The 22912-nt window shown below is 40.1% G+C and overlaps 1 protein-coding gene and 1 pseudogene across 1 annotated transcript; one reads left to right on the plus strand and one right to left on the minus strand.

The window, feature by feature from the left end:
* Positions 1-1862: 1862 nt before the first annotated feature.
* LOC127440954 (plasminogen activator inhibitor 1 RNA-binding protein-like) lies at positions 1863-18651 on the minus strand. Its single transcript, XM_051698048.1, has 9 exons — positions 18272-18651; positions 8524-8701; positions 7530-7670; positions 7370-7441; positions 7089-7163; positions 6807-6993; positions 5558-5614; positions 3508-3711; positions 1863-3370 (listed from the first exon to the last, which is right to left on the minus strand). Exons 1-9 carry the CDS (start codon positions 18525-18527, stop codon positions 3311-3313), a joined length of 1230 nt encoding a protein of 409 aa, XP_051554008.1. The 5' UTR covers positions 18528-18651; the 3' UTR covers positions 1863-3310.
* LOC127440941 (calpain-1 catalytic subunit-like) lies at positions 10159-14384 on the plus strand (annotated as a pseudogene).
* Positions 18652-22912: the final 4261 nt, after the last annotated feature.

Below are 22912 nucleotides of genomic sequence, written 5' to 3' on the forward strand. Positions count from 1 at the left end.
GGATATATTTTATGTAAGAGATCTAATATTATTGGGGATACAGAATTTGTATGGTAGAAGTCATGCCTTTTTCCAATTACTATTTTCTATTAGAGAATCTCTCTCCCCCACCCACCCACCCCACCCCACCCAAAAAAACAACAACAAAAACAAACCCATGGGTGATTAATTTCCTTGAACGAAAAACATTTCCAGTTACCTTGTTACAACATTTTGGTTCATCGCTACTTACCTTCACTAAAAAAAAACTTGTGTTCAATCTTCATAATCTCTTCAAATGATAAATTATTTGTCATAAATGGAATAGTTCCCCCAAAAATGATTAGTCAATGAAAATGGATTGTGTGGATCTCATCTTTGAACACTCATTCACCAAACTGCACTAAATTAAAACCCTTTTGCAGTGACTTAAAAATTACTCTACGACAACAGGAAGAAAAATACCAACACAAATGACATCATACATAAACAGTAAATACAGTATAAACACAATAATAATTGAAAAATAAACCATGGCCTCTAGAAAGTTTAACACAAATCTCATAATTGTTTCATAAAACAGCTACAACAGTGATTGTCAGGGGCATAATTTGATGTTCCGCTGTATTTTCAGAGTCTGGACATGAAATCTTATTACCAACTGCTGGTGGAATCTCCAGACTGCAAATGTAGGAACTGAGTTTAGACTTTACACTGAAAACAGACCTGCTATTGAAACATCTTAGCGCAATGGCTTATTAAGCTTTGCGCCACTTCATTAACATATGATACACCCACAGTTTATGCGCATACACCCACAGATTGCACAAACACTCCCACACGTTCACTTGCGCTGGCACGAAAATTGCCCTTAGAATTAGCGCTCTTACAAAAATCGGTTGTTGCGTGTTGTGCCTAATGCAGTCACGAAAACAGAGCCCTAAGTGTGTTTAATGTATTGTACGATGTGTTGGTGTTTGCTTGCTTGACATAAGGCTGAGGTTGGCCAGCAGTTCTTTTGGTAACGCATGTAATGTTTGGTATTATTTTAACTACTCATTTAAAATAATATGAAAGATAATTAGACCCAGGGCCATTGCAAGTCATAATCTGCCCCTGCCCTCTTGCCATCCCAGATGTTTATGACTGACTTTCTTCTGCAGAACACAAAGATTTTTAGAAGAATATTTCAGCTCTGTACATCCATACAATGCAAGTGAATAATGACCAAAACTTTGAACTGAAGCTCCAAAAATGACATAAAGGCATCATAAAAGTAATCCATACAAATCCAGTGGTTAAATCCATGTCTTCAGAAGTAATATGACAGGTGTGGGTGAGACACAGATTTTTATAAAAACTCTTCGCATTCACTTTCTTTTGCTTTTGGCAATTTGCATTCTTCTGGCATATCGCCACCTACTGGGCAGGGAGAATTTATAGTACAAAAAGTACTTAAATATTGACCCGTTACTCACTCACACTTATGAAGACATGGATTAAACCACTAGAGTACCAACATTTTGGTCACCGTTCACTTGCATTGTATGGACCTACAGAGCTGAAATATTCTTCTAAAAGTCATAATTCGTGTTCTGCAGGAGAAAGTCAAACACATCTGGGATGACATGAGGGTGAGTAAATGAGAGAATTTTCATTTTTGGTGAACTATCCCTTTAAGTCTGAATATGAATACGGGATCAGACATTGTTTTTTGATCAACAACTGGCCATTTATCATCAACTGACTGTTTATTTTACCTCTAACATCAGTATGACACTATCGACTTCAATAGTTATCAATAATATTAAACTGAAAATGGAGGTTAGCGTGGATGTGGCCTCAGTTTGGCTTCTAGGAAATGCATGAAAAGCACTCACTAATCACTTCTAGCAATTTATTGAACAGGAATATTTGCAGACATGTTTGTCATAGAAACAATGAAGTCACAGAGAGTAAGATGAGGAAGTCATCATGACTGGAAGAGTCCCAGAGCTATCCAGTACAGCAATGACAAATCAGAAGCTTGGGCTCAACCTAGTGTCATCTTCCACTTTACTGTCCCTCCTCCTATGAATAGAGTACATCGGCCATCACACTTGGAGGGCTTGCTAATTCACATCAATAAGAAGCTGGATCCAAACATTCCTTCGCAGCACACCGTTGTCCCACCCTGAATTACACATTTATCAGAAAACGCAACAGTAGTGCTGTCGTTGTAATAATTAAAAATACAAATCACAGCAAAGATCACAGAAGGAAAAAAAAAAAATTAAAATTGTACTGATGCGAACAGACCATGTGCTTATTAGCTATAGTTCAAACGTCACTATAAATCTAAGTGCAAGATATGCCAAAACCCTTAGCTAGAATAAACTCACTAAAAAGCCAATAAAACTTCATGTTAAGAACATGACTTACCGAAACTTACAATCTAAGCTCAGGAAAAACTATATTTATGGCAAGGGAGTATTTAAAACAATTCATCTTTCTCATACACACACACACACACGCGTGCGCGCGCGCACACACACACACACACAGTTCAGACAGTGGTCCTAAGGTTTCTAAGAGATGAACCTATATGACTTACAAGGACCAGCCTGGATCTACATTGAACCCTGGTGCTTGAACAAGATGAGGAAGACAGACAAGTATGTATACTAATTTCACTGGTGCACCAGAGGTCGTCACGAAACATCAAACAAAGCAAAATCAAGACGAGGCATTCGCTTCTTGCTACAGGCCAAGAAAAAAAAATAACCCAAAGGGTAACTTGACCTTAGAGCTTTCTTTCAAAACATTTAAAATAGTCAATATACATTACTCATGTATATATTATTAACAGTAAAATAACCACTACAAGTCATGTTGTATCTCACTTGGAAAAAACTCAACATTCTGTTTTGGTAGAGCCATTGAGAGAACAGTACTCTAAACACAAATGTGGACACCACAGTGTCTCGAGGGAAGCGTAAGCATTCACAACACACTTCAAATTCTATCTTGAAAACGCAGACATTCAAGCAGCATTAAAAAAATATTTATGGCGAATGCATAATCTCTGGAGAAAAGAAAGGGGAAAAAAAAATAAAATACTGTATGAACATCCCTGCTATCAAGTCTCTAAATACAAAACCTCTACCAATAATTTGCTTCAGTGTAACAAGAAGTCCATTTGTGTGTTTCTCCGCAGGTAAAAGTCAGTACTCAGTGTATGTACGGATGACAGTCTCATGTTTGATTTTTTTTCTTCTCTTTTCTGGTTTTCAAAGAATCCATAAGCATGCAAGCGTCGAAGAGGAGTGGACCCGGAGGAAGGTTAGGAGGTTTAAGCCAGCGCTGGAAAAGCCTCAGGATCATCCACATTAGGGACAGAAACTCCTCCACCCTGTTAAAAACAACAAGTTAATCTCCAAGACTACATGTAAGCATCCTTGGTTAATTTTAGAAGCAAAATTAACCAGCAAAAGCACTAGATTGCTGCAGCACTATGAAACACTTTAGGAGTACATGCATGTTATTTACCTTCTCAGATCTGCCTCCACCTCGGCTTGGCCGCCCACCTCCGCCGCCGCCGCCACCACCGGCACCACCACGACCCCCACGGCCTCCACGAGAGCCCCCGCGGCCACGTCCTGGTCGACCCAAGTCTCCGAAGTTAATCTCCAGCTGGGAGGTGATGTCATTGGCTGGTTTACGTAAGTGGTGATCTCCGGTACCTTCTTCTGCCTTTAAGAAAATGTTAAGGGATCATCTTTAGGTACATAATCTACCATTCCTAATTCCACATAATGCCTTCCTTCTTAGTGGCTTGTAGGAATTTCAGTAAGAAAACTATGACCACAAAGCCCAACTGGCTTGTCCATTTTGTTAAAAGCTTCTGAATTGGGGTTGAAACACTTGAAAAAGGGAAACGGCAAAGGTGTCTAATGTCCAATGTTCTGAATTTTGTAGTAATTTAAAAAAAAAAATGTGATGCCTGCTTTTGCACATGTTGTGAAATGATTTTATTACAGAAACATTAATATTTCAATTTAGGGGCATGAGACAATTCAAAAGGTAGTGATATACTGATATATCGGCCAATATTTGGCCATTTTGCGATTATTGGCATCAGCAAGTGTTAACTAAAGTTACTGTATTAACTGAAATGTTTGTTAAATTTACTCTAATCAATATTATGCCATGAAGTAGATTTTACTTTAAGCCATGAAAATGTATTCAGAAAATAAGCAACAATATGTACTAGATTTTAAGTTATTCAATGTAATCCCCTACAAATTATTAATTGTGAACAGAAAAAGTAATCAGTAAAAAGTAATCATATTACTAATTACTTTAACTAACTTTACAAAACACTTCACAGAAAAAAAAAAAAAGTCCACGATGAATTCAAAATAATGTGTATTTCCTCTTTAATCTGATTACAAGAATTTACTTAAAAGTAAAATATTTAGGGGGCCTGGGTAGCTCAGCAAGTATTGACGCTGACTACCACCCCTGGAGGGCGTGCTGAGTGACTCCAGCCAGGTCTCCTAAGCAACCAAATTGGCCCAGTTGCTAGGGAGTGTAGAGTCGGTAAAGTAAAATATTTTATATTTATTTTCTCCTCTTTTTCTCCCAATTTGGAATGCCCAATTCTCAATGCGCTCTAAGTCCTCGTGGTGGCGTAGTGACTTGCCTCAATCCTGGGTGGTGGAGGACGAATTTCAGTTGCCTCCGCATCTGAGACCGTCAATACATGCATCTTATCACGTGGCTTGTTGAGCGCATTACCGCGGAGACACAGCGCGTGTGGAGGCTTCACGCTATTCTCCGCGGCATCCACGCACAACTCACCACACGCCGAGAGCGAGAACCACATTATAGCGACCACGAGGAGGTTACCCCATGTGACTCTACCCTCCCTAGCAACCGGGCCAATTTGGTTGCTTAGGAGACCTGGCTGGAGTCACTCAGCACACCCTGGATTCAAACTCGCGTCTCCAGGGGTGGTAGTCAGCGTCAATACTCGCTGAGCTACCCAGGCCCCCTCAGCTTTTTTCCTTTAATAGATAGGTTAGTGGAGAGATAGACAGGAAATGACTGGGAGAAGAAAGGTTGTTCAGGATCAGGAAAGGAGCTGGACTCGAACTCGGGTCATCCGTGATGCTACTGCACCATGTGTCAGATCACTAACCCACAAAGCAACAGCTCTGACTACTCACTGTTTTTTTTAAACGCCTTCTATCTATATGAGATTAATCAGCTATATCAACAAAAATATAATATTTCAACTTGCATCTGTACAAATAATAAAGCGAATAAACAGCTATAACTGAAGTTGCGCGCAAAATGCGTAACTTGCGTAGTGAACAGGCCGTTGCCGTAACAATGCGCTATATAGTGCAAAATCCTGTGCAAGTCTCTTAAAAGATGGAAAATGTGTCAAGCATGAAGAATGATGAATCTAGCAGAAACACAGTAACTAAGGATCTAATACTTCACTATTCTCATTATATGCTAATATATCAGGAACTTATTTCCGGTTTTCACAAGGTCTGACATAAGTGCACATCACTGCCATAGCAGATACCTTGTGAAATGAGTCAGGATCAACATCTCCAGCTTCTATCACAGCTCCAGCGTGCCGCTGAAAGCACACAAAGAAAAAAACATGACATTGGACTAAACAGCATTGAAGTAAAACTGATAAAAATATAGAGGTCTGCACGGGCCTTAAAATGAAACCCGAACTGTACCAGAGACTATATGGCCCGACTGTATCCGGCCCGAACAATACCGTCAGATTTTAAGCCCGAACCTGACCCAAAATCGCTTACTATCTAATTTGTCCTCCTAGCAAGTACTGTTGCAATAGGCTGTATTTTATGCAAGCATATAGGCAACATTCATAACAGTACTGAAACAGTAAACATGCACAGTTTTAACAAGACACAGGAGCCCCTTAGTACACTAGAGCAGAAGGGAAAAAAAGCATTGACTTACCGTTTATTTGCTGAAACTTCACTTAGTGCAGAACAATCTGGAATAATATGAAACAATGCAACAGTCCACTCTATGCAGCCTGAACTGGTTTAGAATGTTGAATCTTTGTGACAACTGCGCTAAAAACAATCCAGACGCAGCGCAAAGAATGAAACAGAGCACAGGTGTCTCAACATGCATTTTTGAAAATTTTAAGTTCTTTTTAACTTGACACAGTGTTTAAAATATGCCGGTCCTGCACGAGATGCTGAAGAAAAAGTGAGACGTGGTGCAAATGTCAAAGACATTTGTCCAGCATGTGTTTACATAGGAAAATAAGGGGAAAACAGAACAGACGTGCGCAACACCACGTTCGGTGCGAACTGCCCCTAACTCGCCCGTTCGCGCGTCTGTGAGTGAGAGAGTGCGTGCGTGAAACAAGTTCGATAAGCCTGTTTATTTTATTAATTCATTACAAACCCCAACCCAACCCTGAAGTCCTTCTTGAAAAACTGACCCAAACCCCGCCCGAAACCCGTTGGGTTCTTGGGTCCCGTTGGGCCTGGGTTGGGTTGCAGACCTCTATAAAAATATTAACTGTCTTTTAGTCGAAGCCCATTAAAATTGAGGCCATCTATATGTTAGCGTATTTTCAGAAGTTGACAAAAATAACTTTTCGCAAATATGCGCCTCTCATATCTGGTAATATGGACAGAAAATACGAAGACGAGCGATGGCGGAAAAAACACTGTGCTTGTTAAGTCTCCCATGGGGTCTTTATAAATTACACATTACATGTTTAACTTCACAGACTTACAAGAAATCTTGTACTAAAGAGAAACAATCATGAAACCTACCGTGCCGACTTCCTCGCTCTTTGACTTGTGCAGTACGTAGCCCTTCTTCCACTGACCGTCGTTCCCCTCGTTGGGCTTGCGAATGTTGAATTCAACTTTGGCGCGTTCTTTATCCTGCATGGCCTTCCACTCGTCCAGCGTCATCTCCTTCGGGCCTTCCTCCTTCACCTCCTCCACTTCATTTTCCCTACACAGACACAATATTCAAACCATGATGCTCTTTATACATGCAGGCGCTTTCATCAGCAACTGTTATTGCGAACAGAACTGCACTGCACTCACTTGTTTTCAGAGTCGGCAGGGGCGTTCTCCTCTCCTTCAGGAACGGGTTCAGGTGCAGTTGACTGATCAAGCTCACTGTCAAAAAACACACTACAATTAGATCTAGGGAACAGCCAATTTACACACACATCACCCCTTTCAAACAACACTAAATGCTAAAACATTCGTTTTTACAAAATGTTCGACATTATGCATGACTTATTGGGAAAATGTCATGTCAATAACCCAAATAAGCTGCTACAACACTAAAAGCCTGAAACACTTCACATTTATGATTGTACCTGGTTTCTTCCTTTACATTGCCCCAGTTGTGCAAGCCACTGCCGCCACGCTTCTCATCTCCTTTCTGTCGACTACAATGTGAAAGAACATAATTCCGGTGAGATCCATGCAACAAGACACCTCAACCATCTGTGTTATCACTGGCTTGAACACACTCACGATTTGTCATTGCCGCTGTGTCTGTCAAAGTCACGTTTCCCCCGGGAATCAAAGCCATCTCCACGTCCCATGCCTCGTCCACGGCCTCCTCTGCCCCCACGACCGACACCACGCCCTCTAGACGGCTTGTCTCCGGCTAGCCTGAGGAATGTGTCACATTTTATGACAAACTGATTATCAAATTAAATCAACCAAATCAATACTAAAATACCAGTAGCTTTCCCATGGTGATCCAGTAGATTTATTTAAATTTAACACGATAGCTCATTTTGTAAATGTCCTGAGACATCATTGGAGTTTAATGGGTGAGTAAAACAAGAAGCGTGTTGCGTTTTATTCATTCATTCATTAACGTTAGCGACTGTCTATCTGTGGATACTTCTGATATTTGTAAATCTCTTTGCTGTGCATTTATTATCCAGTTCACTGACTGAATATTTTTACTACGAGTGTGAAAACGTTTGTTTGAAAATGCCACTTTTGTGAGTGGTATTTCAGCATAAAAGCATATGTTTTTTTCACTAACCACTCGATACAGTGTTATGCCTTGAGTATTTAATTTAAGCCAGTGTCATTACATTTCATTCTATTTCTATGTAAAGTAGGCTTATTATAGCTTGCACCTTATACACAAAAGTGAGCTATATTGTGGTAGTATGCTGTATATTTTACAGACTAACACTCATAACCAGCCTGCAAGATTGGGAATTGCACAAATTGCATTCAGTACAGATTTCGAGAGAGTAATTCTTTTAGTGAATTGGGTTCTAAAAGAATGCAGACAGCATGTGCAAATAAACAGTGATATTAGTGGGCACAAATCAATCTTAGTGAACTCCCTCTAAAATGGTGTTTGTTGGAGAAGAACAACGTAACATTAAATGTAAGTGCAAGGTAAGTTACACTCAACTATACTCTGAAGAGTTGTCTATTTGGCCAATAATAAGCACAGTATGCGGTCAGTCACATTCTTTGGATTATGACAATAACTCACTTGTCTGCAGTGAAATCGCCACCCTCTGGTTTTTCGTCAGCTGGTTTCTCAAAGCGCCGTTCACGAGGAGGTCGTCTGTCAGGCCTCCTGTCGGTGGGACGTCCCTCTCCTTGACCTCCTTGGTTTTGAGTACCGGCTTGACCTTGCTGCTCCGGCCTTCGGCCAACCCTCCTTATACCTTAAAACATATTCAAATATTAAACTCAGGGAACAAGGTATAATCCTGAAGACGTCAACAACCCTCTGGATTTAAACCTACTGAATCAATTACATTTGCAATGAAATCTATTAAATATCTACCATATTATGCACATCGCTTGTAGATCTGACAGACGCATGAGTTAATGGTTATGTCACCAAAAGAAATACAAGTGCACAACAGTGACCATCTACTTTTTCATCCATATTGGTTCTGGAAGTATTTTCCCCCATTCATTTTTTCCAATGGGTTTTCACAAAATCCTTCATAAAAGGGTTCTGAGCCATGAACCAAACCAACCAGGTGAATCACAACACTGCAAACTTTTATTTGAAGCAAAAAACATTTATCTTTTGGAAACTTATGTAATCAAATTAAAACCAAAGAAAAATTATAAGCTAAAACTATTGATTTAAAGGTGCACAAAGTAAGATTTCAGCTGGCTCTTACTTGTCCCATCGGTCCCAGTAGTACTTGGGGTTTTGGACTATATACTGACACCCATCATCCTAGATACTGGAAGTTTGCTTACTAAGTTCTGCCGCTTTACACCGAATAAGTTTATTTTCTGTATTGTTACTTTCAGTCTGTGTTTTTCTCCGTCTCATACTACACACACACACATCCATATTATGGACATTCTTGGATTTAATCCAAACGAATTATGTGTTGTTGTACGCTGGACTGTGACCGGACACCCACGACTCGATCGCGAGCACTCTGCCAGCTGTAGACAAATTGTGCTCGCGTTTGCCGTTTGATATGGTGCCGTTTATCTATTATCGGTGCCGTGAGAGTTGCAGAACGTAGCGATTTGCTTCATGACTTCCTCCATGTAAAACTAAACAGCTTTTATTTCATTACTGATATGACCAGAGTCTTCATCTCATTTGAGTGTACATTTTCCAAAAAAATGTTTTTTTCACCCAATTTGGAATGCCCAATTCCCAGTGTGCTTTTAAGTCCTTGTGGTCGCGTAGTGATTCGCCTCCATCCGGGTGGCAAAGGATGAATCCCAGGTGCCTCCGCGTCTGAGACCATCAACCCGCGCATCTCATCACGTGGCTTGTTGAGCACGTTGCCACAGAGACATAGCGCATGTGGAGGCTTCACGCCATTCACCACGGCATCCGCGCTCAACTCGCCACGCACCTCACCGAGAACAAACCACATTATAGCGACCACGAGAAGGCTACCCCATGTGACTCTACCCTCCCTAGCAACCGGGCCAATTTGGTTGCTTAGGAGACCTGGCTGGAGTCACACAGCACGCCCTGGGATTCGAACTAGCGAACTCCAGAGGTGATAGCCAGCGTCTTTTACCACTGAGCTACCCAGGCCCCCTCATTTTCAACATATATATATAAAAAAAAAAAATAATAAATATTGTAAAAAAAAAAAAGTGTAAACTTTGTCAAAAAAAAAAAAGTGTCGGCTCAGGCAGGGAACACTTATCACTTATCCATATCCGTGATCATCATCCCAAGGTATATGTGGGGATATGTGTTTTCCGGAATACAAGTCGTCTTTTTTTCATCATCTGAAAGGTCCTGCGATTTATATACATCATTTATACACATTTAATGTTGCCCGTTAAAACGCACTCACACCAAAACACATACGCTTACACTCAAACTGATGAAACAAAAAAATCAGTCAAAATCAGTAGAAGCCTTTTGAGAATTCAGCCAATTCAGAATTGAAATATTTTGCCTTTATAAAGTACTTTATGCAACCAATTCTGTCCATCATAACATGTTTTCAAACTCTGTTTCACACTCGTAGTAAAAATATTCAGTCAGTGAACCGGATAATTAATGCACAGCAAAGAAATGTACAAATATCAGAAATATCCACAGATAAGACAGTAGGACTGCAACTAACGATTATTTTGATAATCGATTAATCTAACGATTATTCAACTATTCGGTCGATTATTGCAACGATTAATCATTAGCTCTTAACAGATTATTCAGCTTGTGCCCCGACTTAAAAGGTTGTATTAAACGTGCTTACCAACAATAAAGAGGACAAAATCATCTTTTAAAAATATCTCTAAATGACATTCAAGGAATTACAAGGAAAAAAGCTCTCTTTTTTTATTAAGTTTAATTCAGTAAAAAATTCACTGCATAAAAATCCTATTATCATCAAGAGTTTGTCTTGTTTTCCATTTAAAATTGTCTAAAAATCCTTAAAACAAGATACATTTACTTGGGAAGCAACATATAAGATATTTAGACTTGTTTTCAGAGAATGTATCTTGAATATTAGTGTATTTTGTATATAAGTGTATTTTTCCACTTGTTCATACTTCTGCCAGAGCAGTAAAGAGAAATATACTCATATGCAAGATATATACACCTTAATACTGTGATATGCTGTATTTTTGGTGAAAGTTATCCTACTGTGACCATTTCGTACCATTACACCCCTAATACAAATATACAAGTATTCTGAAAATGTAGGGAGACCGACATGGGAGTGAGTGGTCGCTCCAGAGCTCTATTGGTGCGCTTTGTTTGCTGTGATTCCCTGATTAGTGGATTTTTGTGGAAGATCATGGATAGTGTTGTTCTTCATTAGAAATTATGCTATTAAAATATTTTTTTAAATTAATATAGCTTCAAAAGAAGCATATGCCATCCATTAACAACCTTGGAGCTTATGGTAGGGCAGTCTTTAAATGTTTTTAAGTTATCGTTAAAAATTATTTCTCCATTGTGAAAATAATTGGGATTTTTAGATCACGAATCGGACAATTTCACTCTACTGTAGCACATAAAACTTGTTCGCTATATTCAATGTCTTCTAAAGCCATGCAATAGCTTAACGTGAGGAACAGCCCAAAATTTTAAGTCTTTATTCACTGAAAATGCTCCCCTCCAATGCAGCTCTCAAAAATCTAATTCATGTTGGAGTATACAGTTGAAGTCAGATGTTTACATACACTTTAGCCAAATACATTTAAACTCAGTTTTTCACAAGTCCTGACATTTAATCGTAGAAAACATTGCCTGTCTTAGGTTAGTTAGGATCACTATTTTAAGAATGTGAAATGTTGACACACACACACAGGAGAGCCTCTCTAATACACACCCGTGGATCGCTGATAGCCTATACTTACAGTATAACATATCAATCTGGCAGAAGAGACACTACCGCAGTTAAAAGCATGTTCCCATATGGAGGGATCTCAGCACATATCAGTGCTAACAGGCTGAAGGCAGAGGGCATGGGCTCTTTTGAGCAGGCCATGCACTTCCAGAACCAGGACTTTGAGGCCCTCAGACAGGAGTGTTTGGAAGGTGGATATCTGTTTGAAGATCCCTGCTTCCCCGCTGAGCCACCTTCTCTTGGCTTCAAAGAACTCGCCCTATATTCCTCCAAAACCCGCAATGTGGAGTAGGTGCACCCTACTGAGCTCTGTGATGATCCGCAGTTCATTCTGGGCAGAGCCTCAAGGACAGACATCTGTCAAGGAGCCCTGGGTGACTGCTGGCACCTCGCTGCTACAGCTTCGCTGACTTTAAATGAAAAACTTCTCCACAGGGTCGTGCCTCATGGACAGGGCTTTCAGGATGGCTATGCTGGAATTTTCCACTATCAGTTCTGGCAGTTTGGTGAGTGGGTGGCCATTGTGATTGATGATCGGCTCCTGGTCAAAGATGGAGAGCTCATGTTTGTCCACTCAGCAGAGGGGAATGAGTTCTGGAGTGCCTTGGTCGAAAAAAACCTATGTTAAGCTAAAAGGCTCCTATGAAGCTATGTCAGGAGGTTCCACCACTGAGGGTTTTGAGGATTTCACCGGAGGAGTGTCGGAGATGTACGAGCTCTGGAAGCCTTCCAGCTGGGCTGCTTGACTGATATTACTAGTGCCTTTGACATGGAAGCTGTGATGTTTAAGAAGTTGGTTAAAGGTCATGCTTACTCTGTGACCAGTCTCAAAAGTTGGAATTTAGGGGCAGTTTGGAGAGGCTGATCCGTATCCGTAAACCGTGGGGTCAGGAAGAATGGACAGGGGCCTGGAGCGATAAGTCCCCTGAATGGGATGAGATAGACCCATCTGAGAAAGACAACTTGCACTTACAAATGGAGGATGGAGAGTTCTGGATGTCTTTTAATTAGTTTTTGCAGCAGTTCTCCAGGCTGGAGATCTGTAATCTGACCCCTGATGCTCTGAATGATGACGATTTGAGTCACTGGAACACCAAGTTTCACGGTGCCTGGAGGAGAGGCAGCACTGCCGGAGGCTGCCAGAACCATCCCAACACATTCTGGATCAATCCACAGTATAAGATCACTCTGCTGGAGGAAGATGATGACCTGGAGGAGGAAGAGGTGTCCTGCAGCTTCCTGGTGGCTTTAATGCAGAAAGACCGTAGACAGCACCGGTGCCATGGACAGGACATGCACACCATCGGCTTTGTGGTCTACGAGATTCCTGAAGAGTATGCAGGCTGTCAGCACCTTAAAAATAACTTCTTCCTGACACACTCATCGTGCGCTCACTCGGAGACCTTCATCAACCTGCGGGAGTAGAGTACCCGCCTCCGCCTGCCCCCCAGGGTATACATAATTATCCCCTCCATATTTGAACCCAGCAAGGAGGCTTTTTTTGTCCTAAGGGTTTTCACTGAAAAGCAGTCACAGACAAAAGAGTTGGATGATGAGATTTCAGTAGATTTGGAGGATGAGGATGAAATCACAGAGGATTATATAGATGACACTTTTAAGTCAATGTTTGCCCAGCTGGCAGGAGAGGATATGGAGATATCTTTTCGGGAGCTCAGGACCTTCTCAACCAATTAGTGTCCAGACACAAGGACCTCAAGACAGATGGCTTCAGCATTGAGTCCTGTAGAACTATGGTCAACCTCTTGGATAAAGATGGTAGTGCATGTTTGGGCTTAGTAGAGTTTCAGATCTCTTCAGTTCTCAGGATACGAAGTCAACTGGTCTAAATCCAAAGCTTTGGCTCTGACAGCGTACTGTCCAGTAACAGCCTTCCAGCTGGGCACCTTCCAGTGGCCCAAACTGGGCATTAAGTATTTGGGTATTTTATACCCAGCAAATTTGTCCGATTTAGTTAGTTAATTTTGACCCTTTAATAAAAAGGTTTTCAAGCGATGTGGACAGGTGGGCTTCATTACATTTATCGATGATTGGGAAGGTTAATGTTATTAAAATGCCTTCAGTCTCAGACATTTGGCTCATTGGTCACTTCCACCTGAGAGCCCCTCCCTGGTTTGGTATTGAACAGGAATTTCTTGCCCCTATTTTGCCATTACAAAGCATCTCTATCAAATTAATCGGAGAAGTTAAGTTACACCCCGTTATTTTGCATTTGCACTCGGTAAGGACAAGTGTCCAGTGTGTTTAACTCGGACATTTATTTAAATGTTGCCTCGGGCATATGGCAGAACCAAAGATTGTGTATTAATAAGACCCCTTTCTGCTGGTCAGAGTGGATTGTGAGGAGGGTTACTACACTCGGTGACCTGTATGAGAGTGGAGTGTTGAGATTTTTTTGAAAATTTGGTTGAACATTTTGGGAGTAGCACCCCCCCCCCCAAGTGGCGGATACTCTGGGAGTGGTGATTACTGCTTTTGGAAAAGGTCATGAGGCATCAATGCATTACTCCCTGCTAATTCAGAGTCTGGGGGACGGAGCCTTAACTTCTATCAAGACAGTATGTTAAATGTTGATTGTATATATCTGTTTTGCTTTTCTTTATTATTGTAAGAAAAAAAATTTTTAATGAAATAAAAAAGAAAAGAATGTGAGATGTTAGGATAACAGGAAAGAAAACGATTTCTTTCAGCTTTTCTTTCTTTCATCACATTCCCAGTGGGTCAGAAGTTTACATACACTTTGTTAATATTTGGTAGCATTCCCTTTAAATTGTTTAACTTGAGTCAAACGCTTTGTGTAGCCTTCCACAAGCTTCTCACAATAAGTTGCCGGAATTTTGGCCCATTCCTCTAGACACAACTGGTGTAACTGAGTTACGTTTGTAGGCCTCCTTGCTCGCACGATTTTTCAGTTCTGCCCACAAATTGTCTATTGGATTGAGGTCAGGGCTTTGTGATGGCCACTCCAATGACTTTGTTGTCCTTAAGCCATTTTGCCACAACTTTGGAGATATGCTTGGGGTCATTGTCCATTTGGAAGGCCCATTTGCGACGAGCTTTAACTTCCTGGCTGATGTCTTGAGATGTTGCATCAATACATCCACATCATTTTCCTTTCTCATGATGCCATCTATTTTGTGAAGTGCACCAGTCCCTCCTGCAGCAAAGCACCCCCACTACATGACGCTGCCACCCCTGTGCTTCATGGTTGGGATGGTGTTCTTCGGCTTGCAAGCCTCACCCTTTTTCCTCCAAACATAACAATGGTCATTATGGCCAAAAAGTTAAATTTTTGTTGCATCAGACCAGAGGAAATGTCTCCAAAAAGTAAGATCTTTGTCCCCATGTGCACTTGCAAACTGTAGTCTGGCTTTTTTATGGCATGTTGGAGCATTGGCTTCTTCCTTGCTGAGCAGCCTTTCAGGTTATGTCGATATTGGACTCGTTTTACTGTGGCTATAGATACATGTCTACCTGTTTCTTCACAAGGTCTTTTGCTGCTGTTCTGGGATTGATTTGCACTTTTTGCATCTCCTTCCTGAGCGGTATGATGGCTGCATTGTCCCATGGTGTTTATACTTGCGTACTATTGTTTGTACAGATGAACGTGGTACCTTCAGGCATTTGGAAATTGCTCCCAAGGATGAACCAGACTTGTGGAGGTCCACAATTTTTTTTCTGAGGTCTTGACTGATTTTGTTTTTATTTTCCCATAATGTCAAGAAAAGAGGCACTGAATTTGAAGGTAGGCCTTAAAATACATCCACAGGTGCACCTCCAATTGACTCCAATTAGCCTATCAGAAGCTAATTGGCTAATTGACTTTTCCAAGCTGCTTAAAGGCACAGTTAACTTAACGTAAACTTCTGACCCACTGGAATTTTGATATAATCAATTAAAAGTGAAACAATCTGCCCGTAAACTACTGTTGGAAAAATTACTTGTGTCATGCAGAAAGTAGATGTCCTAAATGACTTGCCAAAATTATAGTTTGCTATATGAAATCTGTCGAGTGGTTAAAAAAATGAGTTTTAATGACTTCAACCTAAGTGTATTTAAACTTCTGACTTCAACTGTATATTTAAGATATATTCTCTTAAAGCAAGTCTAAATATCTTGTATGTTGCTTCTCAAGTAAATGTATCTTGTTTTAAAGATTTTTAGACCATTTTAAATGGAAAACAAGACAAACTCTTGATGATAATCTTGATGATATAAAAATACTTAACAACAGGATTTTTTTGCAGTGAATTTCTTTGCTGAATTAAGCTTAATAAAAATTATTTTTTCTCTTTAATTCAATGAATGTCATTTAGAGGTATTTAAAAAATATATTTATTTTGTCCTCTTTATTGTTAGTAAGCACGTTTAATACAACCTTTTAAGTCAGGGCACAAGCTGAATAATCTGTTAAGAGCTAATGATTAATTGTTGCAATAATAGCCAAATAATCATTCTAATGATCTTTAGATTAATCGATTATCAAAATAATCATTAGTTGCAGCCCTAATCTCTAATTGTTACATATTTTGTTTTCTTTCCTAAGAAGGAACTAATTGCATTTGTCAGGAAAATAAGTATATATAGTCAAAGATATGCACTTTCGAAATATGCAATTAAATATTGGAACACACGTATGTAAAAGGTTCTCACTCTCTTTGTTTCAGTGTTCTGAAAATGTTTGCAAGAATAGTATCGTCTATGAGAATGCAGCAAATGACTTCACACATCTCAGCTCAGGAGGAGCTCTGAGTTCAGTTCACTTTATTTCCACAGAGCAGTTCGTTGTGAGCGCAACTCTGCAGGGTCACACTCTATATACACACTACACATCTGTGATTAAATCATAAAATATTACAACACGTTCACCTCGAACCATGATTTATATTTCAGTGATTATTATCATCATTATAATTATTGTTTACATTTATCATTGTTTTTAGATCTTAATTTGTATTAGTAATTTTCCGCCTGTTGTCATAGACGGATAATTGCAAGATGGTAATCTATGTTTTTTTAACCACTTCGATATTTTAATTGCTTTTTCGTTTCGTTTGAAGTGCAGTTTGAATTTAGAAATGTCTTTGGTTTGAGTTTTTCATTTTTTAAATCAATGTAATTTTCAATGCAAAATCACTGAAGCAAGAATATTCACCAATCCCTCAGCCGGGGGGGTTGACGAAGTAATTCGATATTGTGATATATATAAAAAATAAAAATACTGTGAATATATTTCTTGAATATCATAGGAGGGAACAAAACGAATTTATTCACACACATTAAAAGTCATTACCCTTCCGAAGCAGCTAAACTGGGTCCTAGGATGAAAGGTAACCTTAAACCCGCAACAACCCACAATAGGTTGCCAAAGAGATGTTGCCCTTCACAACTGTTGAAAAGCCATCTTTCAAAAAGTTGTACAACACATATTTTAATTGCACTTAATTTTTTTTTTCAGTTTCATTTGAATTTTTTGTTAAAATAAAAATAAAGTTAAAAATTTGAAATCAAGCTGCCTTGCGTTACCTGTAGGATATTGCTTAAGGAAAATGTCCCCATAGTACCACTTAACATCCAACCAGCGGTAATACCGGTGTTAGTCGGTGTGAAAATTATTATATCATGGCAAGTCTATTCATTAATCTACACCCTTTCAATTGCCAGCCCTGACCCTGATCCACAAGGTTGCACTACCCCATAACACACATTCAAACTATTTACACCAGCAGGTAGTTTATGGTGCTGATGGTAACAATGAAACATCATTGAAATCTACCTGCCCAACACTGATCTGACCTAACAGATGCCCTATGAAATAAAAGCAAAACTAACCCCATGTATATCTGCATGTCTAATATTTGCATAGCCTACATTCTTATATAAATCAACGCACACAGATGTGAGATGATAATCACATTATTCACATACAGCTAGCAGACATGCATGTGGCTAAAGCAGCTACGCAGTTAAAAACGAAAGTAAATTGATCAGATGATGATCATATAATGATGTTGACATGTATCTCCAACAGAACAGCTCAATAAAACGCTTAATGCTGAAAGTGCTCAGAGAGCAAATCACGGTGTCAACAAACATTATGTGGTCGTCGAGGACGACAAAACAACAACAGTAGCAACAGCTCCGGCTCCATGTTGCTGTGTTTATATGCACACGAGCGCGCAGTCAGTAGTCGCGACTCAAAATCAAGCGAACTGTCTACGTGTTTTTGAGCATCGCGGACGCGTTCGGAATGCGTTTTGGACGCGTTCGCGACGTTAAATACGACCGTTTTTCGACGCGTTCCGAATCAACAGCACTTTCAGGGTTTTGAACGCGTCTATAAATGCTGTCTATGAAGGCAACTCGCTAGATTTTGAGACGCAACCGACATTCAGCGCTAAAACTTCTACATACCCTCTTTCTTCAGAGGAACAGGGGCCTGGACTTCTTCTTTCTTATCCTGTGCTGTATTTTTCCTGTCTTTCTGAGACTCTTTCTTCGGCTGTTTGGCGGCTTGCGCTGCTGTCTTCGAGCCTCCTGACGCGGCCGCATCTTTCTTCTTGTTCTCGGCCGCCTTCAGTATCTCGAACGGGTCGGACTCGTCGTCCAATAGCTGGTCGAACCGATTGGTAACGACGCAGCCGAAGCCTTCTTGCAGATGCCCGGGCATGATGGCGCCCCAACAGCGGGATTCTCCTCGGATTCTTCGAGGCTTCGAGCGAACTGCTCACGGTGGACAACCACAAGATGGCCAAGGCAGACACCTGCTTCTCTTCCGGCGCTCTCAATATCCGGGACACTGCAGAGTTCGCGCCATATGGGGGGTGTAGTTTTACAAGTGTGCACTGTGCAGTTCACTGAAGCAAACCAAATAGTTTTTTTGAGCTTTTTTAGCTTTAATGTTTGTTAGCTTTGAGGTCGTCTATATGCTATTAACTCCTGAAACTTGACAAAATGATCTTTTGCAAATTCAGGCTTTTAAAATTTACAGTTGCTCTCTTCCAAGAAAACAGACCAAAAGTATTAACGGGATAGCTCACCAAAAAAGGAAAATTCTCTCGTCATTTACTCACCCTCATGATAGTGGTGCAACACAGTGATAGGCTCCAAAAATAATAGACAGTCAGCATAAACGTCCTCCATACGACTCCAGCTGTTAAATTAACGTCTTTTAAAGTGACATGGTCGCTTTTGGTGTGAAAAGGATCAATATTTATGTACTTTTTTAAACTCTAAATCATTGCTTCTGGTCAGCAGCTGTATGCGTGTGTGATGTGATCGCGTTGGCACTTGAGCCATGCGAGAACTGATGCACGTGTGTCGCAGCTGTAAGAGCAGTGCTGTTTACAAGTGAGAAGGAGGAATGCTGTACAGTAGCTTGGTTGGTTTTGGTTTAGATCTGTATTTATCTGTTTCTTTACTCACAATGGTGCGTTTGTGTGCTCATCCTGGATGTCTCAACCGAGTGGAGAATGCGAGATTACGTCCTCAACATGACAACGCGAATACGTCACATGAGAGACCGTGTGATCTCCAACCTCTCGTGAAGCTTACCGGAAGCGTTGGATTATAGTTAAAAAGGACTTAAATATTGATCTTTTTCGCACCAAAAGCGATCGTATCGCTTTAGAAGACATTCATTTAACCGCTGGAGTCATATAGTTGACGTTTATGCTGACTGTCTGTGATTACTGGAGCTTCAAAAGTCAACTGGAGTGGCGGTGGCGTAGTGGGCTAAAGCACATATCTGGAAATCGGAAGGTTGCTGGTTCAATCCCCACAGCCATCACCATTTTGTCCTTGAGCAAGGCACTTAACTCCAGGTTGCTCCAGGGGGATTGTCCCTGTAATAAGTGCACTGTAAGTCGCTTTGGATAAAAGCGTCTGCCAAATGTATAAATGTAAATGTTTCACCACCTACAAGCATTTTACGGACCTACTGAACAGAGATATTTTTCTGTTTTTCTTCAAATGTGTTCTAGTGAAGAAAGAAAGTCATACACATCTGGGATGGCATGAGGGTGAGTAAATACTAAGATAATTTACATTTTTGGGTGAACTATCCCTTTAATGATGCATTTTGCATTCATGGGTGCATCCCCCCAAAATGTACATATCACAGCCAATATTCACATAGATGTGTTCTACGTTCTCTTTTTTTTTCTTCCTTTTCTCCCCAATTTGGTATGCCCAATTCCCAATGCGCTCTAAGTCCTCGTGTTTCAGTTGCCTCCGTGTCTGAGACGTCAATCTGTGCATTTTATGCATTTACTGTGTTGCACCACAACAGACACAATGCTCAAGTCCAATGTCGACATGGTGTGAGGATTCAGACATTGCATACTGTTTTTGGCATTCTATATAGTAGGAAGTATGGATATTCGGACGCTGCGCTTGTCTCTGACTAGCAATAGTAAGTAGCACCAAAAGCTGGTTTGCAAACCGCCATTAAACGTCAGAAGAAGTAGCAAATCAGAGCTGCATCCGAATTCATGTACTGTCAGAGTATGTACAGTATTTGATGAAGAACGTAACCTACATCTCGGCGGTTAAAAAAGTATGATCTTTAAGTACTCAGGTGAGTAGTATGAAAACATTCCCAGACATCACGACATAGCAACAACCTCAAAAATATTTTACTCTGGTTTTGTTAAACAAGTTCAATTTAAGCACAAGAAAAAACTTTCTTGGTATATATAGCACTTACAGTTGAAAAGAGCTGCCAGATTTGCGGTTCTTGAAATTTTCTTTTTTTTTTTATTATTATTGAAAATGATTTCTCTTCAGCTCCTCTTGACATTACGGGATGTGCACTTCAGAATCTCGACAGATATAGCCAGTAATCTGGGCATTTCTTGCTTACTCTTTTATGAATACTGAGGATTTGGACAAATACTGCTCAGTTGACGTACTGCTTTTGACATACTGTAGGGAAGTATGCATATTTGGACACAGGGTATGTCTCTGACAAGCCCCGCCCAGTTGTCCTCTTTCAATAGGAAATGTGTTAACACAGGAAAGAAACTGCACTCGTCAAGCCATTTCATGGGGTCTTACAACCCGATCTCATGAGAATTCGTAAGAATAGTAAGAGATGGGGAATTCATAACAATTCGTACAACTTTTATACTAACCAACGACATACGCTTCACTTGTGTCCTTGTACTTTCCAATGTTTTGTTTGTTCCTTGTTAATCAAAAAGTGTTTTTTTCCAAATTTGAACCCAAAACCCAAACCCCATCCCTAAACCTAAGCATAAAGTGTATAACACCTTACCCTACCCAGAGTGTAAACATAAATATAGTAATGTAAAAACCCCTGATGTGTAAGACGGAAGAAAGAGAGACTTCTGGATTCCGAATGCATTTTCGTGAAGCGTATAAGAGTGGTTTTAAACATTTTCGTGAAGCGTATTTCTAGACAGATTTCAGTGATTTTTTTTAAAGTAAATTATTAAAACATAATTATGTAATAACATTATCAGTATTGCTAAAAGTGAACATGAAACAGTGTTTGCAACTCATTTTATTTATGTACCGTGGCACATTTTCAAGTGAAACTGGATTCTCAATGAAAAAATGTTAGGCATTGTTCACAAATGTTCTCAATGTTATCCATTGTGAACTGATTAGATAGTGAAAAGCGGTCTCTATATAACATTTATTTCTTTTGTATGGTTACTAATTTGAACTAATTAGTCTTATATTATAAGACTGACGATAAATGTTTAAACTTATTTGAAACTTTTGAACTCTTGAATGAAGAAATAATGAATGAGGAAATAATTCACTTGAATGAATGCAGAACACTCCAAGGACAAACAGGTTCTTGACGGCTTCTAAAATCATTGATTTGCAGTGCCACAAACACAGTTTTAAAGTCTTTAGCTTTGCGATACCAAACATTAAGCATCATAATTATGGACATTGTTACAATAAACACGGTTTATCAGTCTTAAATCCTCTGGAAAAGCGTTGTGTTAGGGAACTACTCTCTATTTTACTATCCAGCACTTCACCATTCTTACACCATTTTTCACGTCCGTCCTAAAACTGTTGGCCTGGAAATTCTGGCTTAATCTTTAGGCACTGCCATGTCGTAAATGTGTGTATCTCATTATTTTAGTTTTTTCATATGTCAGCATGACTAATGTGGTCGATGTTGAGGAAACTGAAGGATCTCTACACCCATTGCAGAACTGAAGCAAAGAGAAGGAGCATCTGCTGCAGGCCGATGACAATTTGGAAGTGTTGTTGAAGATTGTATTAGTTTTTTTTTTCTTAACTGACTTACAAACTTTTTACCAGGCCTTCATCTTTTATTTTCGGTACTTTTCAAATGCCTTTTATGTATATATTTGACTGTTTTAGTCTTCTCCCACAGACTTTTAATATTAAACTATGAAAATCCATTATAAAAATTCAACTTATTACACTCCAATAGTTATTTTAAGATTTACGTATTTCAAACTTCCGTCAAATTGAATTGAGTAATCTTTAATAAAATGTATTAAAATGCTTTTGACACAGTGAACCACCAGATTCTCCTGTACACTCTCTCTGACCTGGGCATCACAGGAACTGCGCTTGGATGGTTTGAGTTGTACCTCACAGGCAGATCCTTCAAGGTAACCTGGAGAGGTGTCCAAGTCACACCAGCTGCTGTTCCTCAGGGATCAGTGCTTGGACCCCTCCTCTTCTCGATCTACACTATATCACTCGGACAGATCATAAAGGCACATTGTTTTTCATACCACTGCTACGCAGATGATATGCAGCTCTACCTGTCACTCCAGCCTGACGACCCCACCGTCTCAGCTCGTACCTCTGCCTGCCTCTCGGAGGTCTCGGCCTGGATGAAGGTGATCCCAGCCAACCTGTCTGTCGACCACAACCTCTCTATTCATCTTGGTTCAACAACGCTAACCCCAACCGAGACAGCTTGGAACCTGGGAGTGGTGGTGGACGATCAGCTTAACTTCACTGCCAACATCTCATCAACCGCCTGGTCTTGCAGGTTCGCACTTTACAAAATCAGAAAAATCCTGTCTGAAT

Source organism: Myxocyprinus asiaticus, chromosome 5, assembly GCF_019703515.2.
Source record: "Myxocyprinus asiaticus isolate MX2 ecotype Aquarium Trade chromosome 5, UBuf_Myxa_2, whole genome shotgun sequence".
In the NCBI taxonomy this organism is placed as follows: Eukaryota; Metazoa; Chordata; class Actinopteri; order Cypriniformes; family Catostomidae; genus Myxocyprinus; species Myxocyprinus asiaticus.

Bases quoted from the DNA above. Each gene is read 5' to 3' on its own strand.
- LOC127440954 (XM_051698048.1), bottom strand. From the start codon at position 18,527: ATGCCCGGGCATCTGCAAGAAGGCTTCGGCTGCGTCGTTACCAATCGG. The intron at 3,712-5,557 runs GTATCTGCTATG...ATTTTCTTAAAG, and splicing joins ATCCTGACTCATTTCACAAG to GCAGAAGAAGGTACCGGAGA. The intron at 3,371-3,507 runs GTAAATAACATG...TGTTTTTAACAG, and splicing joins GTGGAGGCAGATCTGAGAAG to GGTGGAGGAGTTTCTGTCCC.